General features: G+C 45.6%; 1 protein-coding gene across 2 annotated transcripts in view; it reads left to right on the top strand.

Annotated features, from left to right (window-relative positions):
- The window catches only part of LOC119446568 (ubiquitin carboxyl-terminal hydrolase 5-like), a 36,035-nt gene extending 31,693 nt beyond the window's left edge, over nt 1-4,342 (top strand). For both annotated transcript variants that reach the window (XM_037711029.2, XM_037711030.2), the window contains 2 exons: nt 983-1,106; nt 3,255-4,342. In XM_037711029.2, the coding sequence (XP_037566957.1) occupies nt 983-1,106; nt 3,255-3,436 (306 nt within the window). In that variant the 3' untranslated portion in view covers nt 3,437-4,342. The remainder of the gene's footprint in view (nt 1-982; nt 1,107-3,254) is intronic.
- Nucleotides 4,343-12,316: the final 7,974 nt, after the last annotated feature.

Here is a 12,316-nt window from a genome sequence, read left to right as displayed (position 1 = left end):
ATATGGCTACTCCAGGCGCATTTCTGCAGTAGTGGTTACCGCGATGTTTCGTATAAAGTCCAAGGGCGATAACATAGTCCCCGCACGCCGTATGCTGTATGTGCGAGTGAAAGTGTGCGACGGTGAGCTGAATTGGGCACAAGGGAGGAAAGTGGGAAGGCAGCGTGGGAGAGAGGTGAGGGTGGCTTGTAGCAACTGTGTAGTTTGCGCAGCGGCGCGCGCCGTATCTTCAACGTGATCTGCAGATGCGACGACTTCATGGTTGATCGACTTGTGGTCGGTGGGCTGCTTAGCAGGAGGTTGCGGGATCTAATCCCGGCCACGGCGGCCTCATTTTGATGAGGGCGAAGTGCGAAAACACCCGTGTACTTAGATGTAGGTGCACGTTAAAGAACCCCAGGTGGTCTAAATTTTCCGGAGTCCCCCACTACGGCGTGCCTCATAATCAGATTGTGGTTTTGGCATGTAAAATCCCATAATAATAAAAAAATAATAATATAAAAACTCGCAGTCGGCCTGCCGCCTCTTGCGTTGCTGCTCGGTCCTCGTGTGGTGATGATCACGAGAAGAATCCAGTACCTCGATAGCATGCACAGAACCCATAGCAATTAAGTGGCAGAGAAGGCCAACCCAGCGCTTCGCGGGGCCATAGCCTTCAATCCGATTTTGACGGCAGTTTTTCAGAAAAAGGAAAAACTTATGTAAGTCGCACCGCTCTATAAGACGCACCAATGAAAAATTCAGAAAAAAGCCGCAACTTATACACCGGAAAATACGGTATTCATTTATAACAAGTTAAGCCAAAGTGAAATTTCGTTGCAGTTGTCTTTAAGGGTGCGGCTCTTACATGAAAATATATGGTATTATAATTTAGCTTCCATGAGAAGCTTTTAAAGTGCACTGAGCATCTGGAAATAAGTTATGCTTAAGATTCACAGTGTAGATTTTTCTGTTTACCACACATAACTTTTGTGTTCCTTAGGATAACAATCTCGAGAGGGCCATTGACTGGATCTTCAGCAGAGCCGATGAACTTCAGGCAGAAAGCCAAGATGTTGCTATGGACACAGAAAGTGCTGGCCCTCACATCAAAGATGGCCCTGGAAGTAAGTGCTTCTGGTGCTACACTAACAATTCTGATGTAGTTTTTGGATTCTGAACAAAATGTGATCTGTGCTGTGAACTTCGCCGCTGCAGTCCAGCTGTTGTATATGCATGGTCCCCTCTAAAAGTGACAGCTGCACAATCTTTGAGCTTGCCAAATCTGCACTAATGGCAGGCTTAGTGTCATCAGCAATGTAGGTATAGAGAGAGGAGGTGTCATAGCGCTTAGATTATTCTCGTAGCTGTTTTTGTTGTCGACGTTCAGGGAGAGGAGACTGCAGCAATGCGCTCGCACAGCTTTCGACCAATTGCAGTGGCAGACGCTTGTGCCCAGGCTGTTCATCCAGGCAGGTGGTGTTAAGATATTTTTTTCTTGTTGTGATATACAGGGTGCTTCAGCGAACACTTTCAAAAATTCTTAAAGGTTGCCTGTGGTAGATAGCACAATTCTAGTTCATGAGCTCGTCTACTCGAAGAGGCGGACATTACTTGCACAAGAAATTGAAATGCGTAATTGAATAATTAACAAACATTCACTAATTAAGTTTGTTCTTAACTAATTACCTGATGGCCCATATTGCAATTTACAACTTGTCGCCGTGGAGTTCGCAAGGCGATCCATCCACTTGGAGCGAATTCTCGGGATGACACCAGTTTTGAGATATTAATTCCCGAACGTTGCGGAGAAATGCATTGGCGTTCCAGTTAGTTTCTTAACAAAATGTCACTTTATGCATTGAAGCACAAAATTAACTCAAAGAAATGCCAATGCATTTCTCTGCAAAGTTCGGGAATTAGTATCTCGAAACTGGTGTAATCCTGAGAATTAATGAAAAGCGTGCTATGAAAAGCGTGCTATTCATGAGGCGCAGCTGCCGAGGTTGACTTCCGACAGCGTGCGACGAGACTGTCAGTAATGGAGGCTGGCAATAATGTGCGGGGCTGCGCAAATATGCGGCGGCCAGTCGTGTGTCCGAGCGGACATGACCACAATAGTTGCCGCATCTTGTCTTTGGCACGTAAAGCCCAGAATTTAATTATTTGCGCTATGACGGCTTTACCAAGACAAGCCCCAGGGTGTGCAGCTAGCACTTCAGTCGCCTTCTTAACGACGACTGTGCCACCGTAAGTTGGGGAAAAGTGGAGTGCTGAGAAATTCACTTGCAAATTCGGAAGAGGTTCTGTTGCCTTCAACCCTTGTAACATTTGAGCGCACTCCCATGGGAGTGTTGTAATTCTACCATCACTGGTGGAGGAACTGGAAAGGCAGTGCGAGCCTGCTGGGAGTGGGCACAAATGTTGTGCCGGGCAGACAGAGCAGGAATGCACACTGTGACATGCCAGGAGTGTGGCCGAGGTGGAGTGGTGACATCTGACATCTCCCAAAGTGTTAGACACAGCGTTGGTGGCATTATTATATTTTTAAACGATGTCACCAGGCCACAGCCTAAAACACCTCATTTTAAGCAAAAGGGCGCTACGTGATGAATATGGCTTGCCTGAAATTTTGCCTTGGGTTTTGATTGTTCGTAGGTGTCTTTCTTATTCTTTTTTAAACTGTAACTGCAAATAACTTCCTGTAGTCGGGATGCAGTAGTCGGAAGGTGAAAAGGTAGCCGGAATTTTCTAGAATGGTATATCATATCTCAAGATTATGCTTTGCTTCTAAAAGTACCTTTGATGCTCTCGGATGGCTCACTAATAAGTTCCTTGGTACATCCTTGGAATTAGTGACAAGTAGAGCTGCATATATTATCCTCCTTGGGTACAGTAAGTGTGAGGCATTGGACTTAGCCAAAGTCCTTTCAGTAATTTTACCAGGGCAACTTACTGGCTATTTACATTGCTAGAAAGATTGCCATGGTTTCAAAAAAGGTAAAGTTGTCATTAGGAGAACAAAAACATAGCTAAATTTAGTTACTTTCTCGCTATGCTAATAACGTTTATTAGATGAGTATATAGTGTTTGCATGGAGCTATCAGGAACGGCAACGCGAGGTTCCTGCACCATTCGAAATGGCCGCTGAGGAGTCATTGCAGATGTCACTGTAGAGTTAGCATTGTGTTTGGATAGATATGCCCAGGAGCAAAGGGTGTTGCTTGGTAACTTCCTTTGCAGGCCATTTGAAGGATCTTGTTAACACTTTGCAGATTACGAGCTGGTGGCATTCATTAGCCACATGGGTGAGTCTACCATGGTGGGCCACTATGTCTGCCACATCTTCAAGGATGGCCGTTGGGTCATCTTCAATGACAACAAAGTGGCCCTGTCCGAGAACCCGCCCAAGGAATTTGGCTACTTGTACCTGTACCGGCGGGTGCCTGACTCATGACTAGATGGACCCTCACCGAAGCGAGCCAGAGTCGAGGACACCACTGCAGCATCTGTGGCAGCATCGAGCAATGTTATTTGAGTTGCAGGCCCGCTGCACTGCCTGTCATTGGAAGCAGTGGACTTGACCAGTGAATTGAAAATGTGTGTTTATTACAGTTTGATTTTGCGCTGCTTTACTTTTGTGCATTTTTTTCTTTTCGTGTTGTTTTGAGACCATGTTTTCTACATGGTTTAATGTTGTAGAGTTGCGCCATAATATAAAGAAACAGCTTTCTCAAATTGTCAGAGTTGTCTGAGGACATCCATCCAAGTGAAATAATGGTTGTTGCGTGATGCTTTGTGTTCCATCAGGGATGATTTTGTTTTGTAACAGTGGTGTTGAAGAAACTTTGGTTTTGTTGCAGTGACATGTGCAGAGTTTTTTTTTTTCTTTCTAACTATGTGATGAACGTTCGGTTATGAAGGCTACTTTTCAGCAACTTTGTGCTGAGACACTTACAGAGCGAATGTAGCAGTGTTTAGACATCGAAAAGCTTTGGTATTGTTTGCAGTATGTGGCTACGGAGCTGCTTGTGCCTTTTAAAAATGTAGTTCTGATGGAGAAACAAGCAGGTGTAAATTAAGTAAAAGAAATTGTTGTACTCGAACAACACTTAAGTATGACATCAAAGGATGAGCTCACACTTTTCTACACTTGTACATACACTAGTGTGCGGTCACTTTCATTGTTGGTTTCATATTCTCATTGTTTGTTTACCTTCAAGCATTGACCACAATGTTTCATGGTGTTGAATTTTTTCATGGTCACCAACGAGGCACATACTATTACTTTCTAGATCTGCTGCTACATCTGCGATCATGTAAGGTAGACTGCCATTTGAATAAACCAAAGTTTGCACACTTCTCTGCACGTGCATGATTTGCATGCCACTAGGCCCTAACACCCAAGGAAGACCAATCAAGGCATACTACAGGCTAACATGGCACAGTAATCATTTTTGCCATATTGACCTGCAGCCTGCGGTAGCAATAGCCCCCTGTTGACTATAGGCAGCCTCATAAATAAGGTACATACAATGTGAATCGGAGCCCTAACTATGGCTGCTGCTGGTGGTGCTGCTGCTGTCTTGCTGAATAGCTCACATAATAAAGCAGACACAACGAATCTGCTTACATACCTGTACTACCCCTACGGATGTGCCAGTGGCTGGCTCTCTTCTGTTCGAAATTATGCAGTGAAACAACAGTGCCCAAGCATCGTCGCTGCAACAAATATATACCTTTAACCGCATAATTCAATTAATAAACTTCCTATGTGTTCCTTCCTGTGGTGTGGCGCATACGCTTGGTCGGCACTTCGTCGAGCAAAGAGAGCCAATCCCGGAGGTGGTTGAAGAAAAAGTGGGCTGATCCCAGAGATAGTAATCCATGGTCACATGGGTCACGTGGTCTGCGTGGAGGGGGTCACTGCGTCTTGCCAGGCATGCACCTAATCGCTATGTTGTAAAACGCAGTGCAGAAGATGAACAGCTATTAACTGCCTTATGTAACCTTCACTTCACTTATGTTCCAGCATGAGTGTTGGGTCTGCCTAATTTAATTTCGAAGGAAAAAAAGAAAAAGAAAACCATATATGAAGTTCTAAATCAAAATTGTGCTTCCCACAGTCAGTTCGTTTCAGCTTGCTTAAATGCAACAAGTTTCATTCAAGGCAAAGTAGCGGTTCCATGACGAGAGCATTTCTGTGTTTCACATGCATTCAAATGGTGAATTGGAGGTGACCCCGAGCTAAAGGCTCCGCTGTTACCGTGTCGAGTATATTTCCGTTCAGTAACGCATTCCCACTTCCCCTTTCTAGCTGCTTGTCGAGCGTGCACTGGGCAAGCACAGCGTTACTGTGGTGAAGCTATTTCTAGGCATACTGACGCCTGGAATTAAGAAAAATGGGAGAGAGGAAGGTGCATGCATGCCGAATTGAACCACTAGCCATGGTACCTCGTGCATATCTAATACATGCACAAATAATTCGGAATGATATAGTGTGCTCCTCTGCAATACATTGTTCTTAGTGCGTGCTACATTTTCCGTAATTGATCAATTATTAGGTAGTCGGCATACTCGATCACCCAGTGGCCTCGGCTATGGCCTGTTTCACATGGTGCGAATTTGCTTGCGGATGCGCAGGTGTGGCAAATGGGTCGTGGGTATTTTAAATCTAATATATATATATAGACATATTTTTAATGTTCGGCATGCTGAACCTTGCGAAAACCCGCGTGCGGAAAGGATGGGGAACCAATCACAACGTGGGTCGTCAGACACGTTACTGTGGCCTGCCTGCTTAATTTTTTTTTGATAAAGTAACGAGCTCTGAAAAAAAACAACGCAGTTTTGTCCGGAAGGCAAAGCATCGATTGCGATAGCAAATTAGTAGACAGCTATAGGAAGTAAGGACAGTAGTTTTATCAGCTGTATAAACTTAGAAGTATTCACTTGCTAACTAAATTAACAAGCATGGTGTCAGCGCACACAGGCAAACATGAACACATCACACTCGATGACCGCGGACACTGGCTGTCAAAACGCTGGCGTCGGGAAGCGCAGCAGCGAGCGAAGATACCTTAGTGCTGTGTATCTTCAACGCAAACTGAGATCAGAACACCGCACGCATAAACGTATGAGCCGCCGGCAGATTGCCTTCAAGATAAGGCGCGCTCGGCTGTTCAAAGTATGCAGTTGGTGCTGGAGTCAAACACTGCCCAACCTCCCTCCCGCGCTGCCTCCCTCCCTGCGCGCGCGAGATTGAGCCGCGATCGGTGGTTCCCCATGCGCGCGGTCGGGAAATGCGCAGTTGCTGTCGGGGAACAATGCAGCCCTCCCATACCCCGAAGTCCTCTCGCATGACGAATGACGACAGGTTTCCTGTCAGCTATCCTCTTACGTGAGCGAGATAGAGCCGCGATCATAGATAGAGCCACCCTCGCACGCTTTCACTCGCACATACAGCATATGGTGCGCGGCGATGATTTTATCACCCTTGGACTTTATACGGAACCTCGCGGCGACGCCGACGGCAGAAATCCGCCTGGAGTATCCATATAATTGCTATCGCAATAATATATATATATATATATATATATATAATTAGTATATATAATAGCATATAATTGCTATCGCAATAAAACGCTTCAGGAAAACAGTTTCTAACTTGTTTTACTTTGTTTTGACACGTCTTCCACTAGGAGCTGGCAAATTCGAAAATCGCAGCCACGATCAGTGCTTGTGAAACGGAGATGCGAAGTTCGCATTTGCGGAAATTGTAGCCGCGATAAACGCAGTGTAAATGTGCATCGTGTGAAACAGGCTTATCGTGAAAATATAAGTGGATATTATTTGTTAACTCGTTTACAGTGTTCCTCTGGGTTACTCTTGCTGATGCGCCGGCCGGAATGCTATGCGTAGCTATGAGAGCCCGCTGCCGACTAGGGGTACTATTCAGGACTTTGTCAAATTCCGCTATGTTGTCTAATTTGGTAATGGCTGCATCTTGAGCCAATCAGAGAAGCCCACTTAGTAATTAGGATCATGCACAGCGCCACCTTATGGCAGCGGTTATGCTAGTCAGTTTTATTGCGATAGCAATTATATGGACCCTCCCGGCGGATTTCTGCCGTCGCCGTGAGGTTCCGTATAAAGTTCAAGTGCGATAAAATCGTCGGCGCGCGCCGTATGCTGTATGCGCGAGGGTGAGCCGGTGATCGCGGCTAAATCTCGCCAACGTAAGAGAGGGAAGCTGACAGCAAACGCGCTGTCTTCCGTCGTGTCCGTCGTGCGAAAGGCCGTGGGGGGATGAGAGGGAGGGAGGGGGAGGCGGCGTTCTCCGACAGCAACTGGGCATTTCGTGACCGCCCGCATGGGGAACCGCCGATCGCGGCTTAATCTCGCGCGCGCAGGGAGTGAGGAGGGGGGAAGGCGGCGTTTGACTCCGGCACCAACTGCGTACTTTGCACGGTCGCGCGCGCCTTATCTTGAAAGCAATCTGCCGGCGGCTCGTACCTTTATGCGCGCAGTGTTCTCGTCGCTCAGTGTGCGTTGAAGCGATAGACCGCACGAAGGTCACTTCTCGCTGCTGCTGCCGTGCTTCCTTCTGCCAGCGTTTTGACAACCAATGTCCGGGGTCATCGAGTGTGAGGTGTTCATGTTTCCCTGTGCGCGCTGACACCATGCTTGTTAATTTAGTTAGCAAGCGAATACTTCGAAGTTTATACAGCCGATAAAACTACTATCCTTAATTCCTATAGATCTCTACTAATTTGCTATCGCAATTGATCGCCTTTTGGGCAAAACTGCGGCTCTTTTTTTTTTTTCTCCGCTGTAACTTCAAATTAAGTTCCACCGGATCTAACCTCCTGAAACACCGGCAATGTTTGGTTTCCTAGAAGCGTAAGTATTAAGCTCCCGCTGGTTACATTTATCTTAACTGTTGTTACATCGAAGAACTGCGACGGCGCGCCACCATTGAAAGCGGCCACGTCGCAAAACCCGCCGTGCGGCGCAGAAGAATCACCATCGCTGTGCTCAGCTCGTCGCCGATCTCAACACGGCTCACGAAATAGGAGATGGACAAAGGCACTATGGGTCGCACCACACCCGCGTTCGCGGACGCTGTCTCGTCACCTTTGTTACCTTGAGTGGTTGTTTTCGATATGCAAGGCTGAGTGGAAACTGAGGAAGGGCTGGAAGTGTGTCGAAAAAAAAAAAGTCGCAGTTTCGCCCGAAAGGCGAAGCATTGATTGTGATAGAAAATAATTAGACAGCTATACGCTGTAAGGTTAGTTTTATCAGCTGTAGAACTGTAAAAATTCGCTTACGAACTAAATTGGTAAGCGGGCACAGGCAAATATGAACACATCTCACTCAATGACCGCGAACAATCGCTGTCGGAACGCTGGCAGGATGAAGAGCGACCGCAGCGGCGAGCGAATTCCTCCTCTTGCAGCCTCTCGCTTCAGCGCGGACTAGGCGCGCGAGAACACAGCGCACACGAAGCCATCAGTAATCTCGGGTTGGTTAACCTTCGAACCCAAAGCAGATTACCTCCAAGATAAGACGAGCGCGGCCGCATTCAGCCGCGCCATGCGCCGCCACGGCGGAGTAGAATCGGAGACGTGCGCTTCCCGGCCCCTCTTTCTTCCCCCTCTCAGCGAGCACACCTCTCCCCGTTCCCCCTTGCGAGCTTCAGAAGACGCTGCTGCATCGAGCCACAGTCCCTCTCGGCTCATCCTCGCGTGCTTTCCCTCGCACCTACAGCATACGGCACGCGGACGCGATGTTATCGCACTTATACGGAACATCACGGCGACGCCGACCACGACAGCGGACATTTGCCTGGAGTGTCCTTAGATTGCTATCGCAATAAAAAGGTTAGTCGAAGATTCGATTCAAGCTCGAGATGGAAATTGGAAACCTCATTTAGCATGGTTTGCGGCTTACTACCGCTCCAAGAAAGTGACGTTCAACCACCTCCAGGCAGTGATAACCAGCTTTACTGTGCGGGTTTTCAATAGTTTGCTGGCTTTCTATTTAGCTTCAGAGAAGGTTTTGCGTGAGTAGCTGTTTGTCTCATTAGTATGGGTGTTGTAAGCCTAATCGTATGTATGTTTTCTGTGATTATGCGTTCTTTTTTTTTGTGGTCCCTCCAAAAATTGTATCAGCGGGTTTATATTGTATTTCTCTTATTAGTGTCCTGGCTCCTTGATTCTCTCTAAAAGAGGCTCTAAAAGAGGTTCATTCAGCTCCATTGCTGAACAAGTAATTTACAACCCAGTCTGTTTTTATTAAGCTTTCAGTTTAGCAGATGACTGCATATTGTTGTAGTATTCTGCTTCCTATTTGAAAGGCACGATTTGTAGAAGCCATGGCATTACGGCAAAGTATGATAGCCACTTTTTTCAAGTTTTTTTTTTCCTGAGCTACTGCAGCAATTATAAGTTCTCTGCTGATGCAAACGAGCCACGTTTTGAACAGCACTGGGAATGTGGTAGAGTCCTCAATGTCCTTTGTTGTTCCGTTTTAGCCTATTGCTGTTTGCTACCAATTATAGCACTTAGTAAAGTCCGATCGCTATTTGTTATTGAGCCAGCATATTCATTTTAGTCAGCACTCAAGTTTGTGTTTTCCGACAGTTTGTTATGGTTGCCCTTCCGCGGCAATTATAAAGGTATATATTTGTCATTAAGACGGTCGATTTGTGTTTAGGCCTCCTTTTTATTTGACCACCTGCAAAAAGCTGCTACGAAGTGCTATTTTACTGGCTAAAAAAATTGTTCCTAAACGCTCTCGGTCGTTCCCACCACTGCATCTGGTAGCATTTTGTGAAACCCCAAACGCGGCTAGATAGCCGGCTATCTGAAAAATGCTAAACATCATACCGACATTGCGAGAAATCTGCATATATTTTTTATTTTTGTTCCTAAAGACGTTCACACCATCATCCGCATTCAGTCGAGGCATGCGACAAAGTACGAATAAACCTTATTTGAATTTCTTAGTTTGCAACCTGCCCACTTTTGAGTACTCTGACGAACGTGTTCCTTATTCTCCACCTCCATTCAAGCTTGTAGTCCACCGTCCAGTTCAACGACGACCCATTTCCACTACAGCTCTCGCTCTGCCTGTAAAGGGTGCACAGTGGCAAGCACAGCGTTTATGTGGTGAAGCTACTTCTAGGGCTTGAGCGCAGTGGCACGGGGTAGAAAAATATATCGTATAGCGGGAAATTGAAGTTGCCTTTCCGTCAGTCTACCCTTAATATATCGGCAGTATTTTAGGAGCGTGGTCAAGTGATTACTTGGAAATGAGTGCTAAATTTGTAACGTTTTCCCCAAGAAGAAACCTTAATGACAGTTGTGCTTGCGCTGTCACCTGCGGAATACTACGTTCGTTATTTACTCAGTTCTTTATAAAATCGATGCTTGAAACTTCCTCCTGACAAAAAATTCACTTTTATAAACTATGACACTTAATTCAAGCGCGCATTTTTAATGTTTTGTCAACTTTTATTGTCCCCCTCCCCTCCACACATACACTTTGAGATGATTCTTTCTAAACACGTAGTTTGATCACTCGTAACGTTGTCGCAAGACAGAACCCAAAATGCAAAATATTCTTGTATGCCGTTTATTGCGCATTTCGGGGAATGATTTTGGCGACACTTTATTGTATACTGACTTATCTAACAATCGTGCGTTTCTTTAATTCACTATTTTTTGGTGACGACCTTGTTATATATTTTTCTCTCACTCTACAAGTACTATATTCATCACAACGATTTATCACGTAAAGACCTGTTTGCGCCATACTTTAGGGACGCATAATTTTACAGGTGCGTGGACCGGTAAACACGAAATTTGGAGCATTGGCAAAATTTGTGTTAGTGTAACTGTATTTTTTTAGAAAAATTATTTTTTTGCCAGGATGCTAGAAACATCCTTAACAATACTCGTATAACCTAGTGAGCTCATATATTAGTATAAGGTGTTAGTAATAATTACTCCAGGTCACTTCAATGAATGAATTCTGGGGTTTTACGATGTAACCACGATTTGATAATGAGGCACGCAGTAGTGAGGGATTCCAGAATAATTTGACCACCAGGGGGATCTATAGCGTGCCCTCAATGCACGGGTCTAAGTCACTTAAAACGTGGTCGCGAAGGTTAAAGAAAGTATAGAAATGATGCATTCACTAAAAAGCTTTCTTGAAAAAGAGAACACGTTCTCGCAGAAAATGACGTCCATTTTCGTATTTTTTCAGTATTGAATGCACAAAATATAACATAACCCTAGTAGTTCAGCAGAGTATACATGTAGTTGGGTCAGTCGGCGGAATTTGCCAAGACTCAGTAATATCGCAAGTGGAGATTTCAGCAGAAGGATCAGAAGTAGCTAAATGACTGCCCTACTACTAACGTCTCGTCAGTTGCAAGTGAAAATTGCTTCACCATAAAGTAGTGCCTGCTATTATGCGCAGTACGGCATATATGCTTGAATTCGAGCTGAATGCATGGCGCCTATAAGGGGGGTGGGGGGGTGGGGGGGTTGTCGAGCATTCTCGGCTCAGTCTGTGTTGGTCAAACTTGATGCAGGTTGAGCACCACTACTCGGCAAAACGATTACGCGTAACTTTCGTATGGCACGTGGTGATGCGCATGCACGATAACTCATGATCATCTTGAAACCAAGAGGTCTCGCTCGACCTCTATATATGGAATGGCTGACCGCTACAACAGCCGTGGTAGACGTCGCGCTGAAGAAACGATAACGTACTTTCGCTTTGTTTTTCTTTATTATATTTTTGAAAATAACATCAATCAGTTACGTCAGCCGCGACTGTCAATGACTCTGCTCACACCTCACTGCTTCTAATCTTTAGTGCTCGGATACTTGAGGAGCGTACGTTTAGCTTGGGGACCCAGGCAGAGAGGAGAATTTCTCAACGAAATTGCATATTCTTTAGCCAAGGCTCCAGCAGTAGGCAGCTATTTTATTACATTTGTCTTCTTTTATTTCGAGAAAGAGCGGCTCCCTTAAGCATAAAATAAAAGTAACCCTTCACCTACGTATACCATTCTGACAACTGACGCATGAAAGACAGCGAAGCTGTATACGCCAGTTCTCACACCCTTCGGAAGTGCTAAGGGCTTTTTTTTTCTTTTCTTTTTTTTTTTTTTGCTGCTCACGGCCTCGTCCGAACGCAGCATATGCGTTCGAGCGTGCTCGTGCGCATGCCGGCATTGCACCACCACGGTCAACGCTGCACGAGCTCCTATACTCCAGTTTCATACGTCACGTGCAACGCTGTGGAGGCAAAAAAAAAA

Source organism: Dermacentor silvarum, chromosome 3, assembly GCF_013339745.2.
Source record: "Dermacentor silvarum isolate Dsil-2018 chromosome 3, BIME_Dsil_1.4, whole genome shotgun sequence".
NCBI lineage: Eukaryota > Metazoa > Arthropoda > Arachnida > Ixodida > Ixodidae > Dermacentor > Dermacentor silvarum.
The sequence above is the reverse complement of the archived record's forward strand: the minus strand, read 5'-3'. Positions and strand labels throughout refer to the sequence as shown.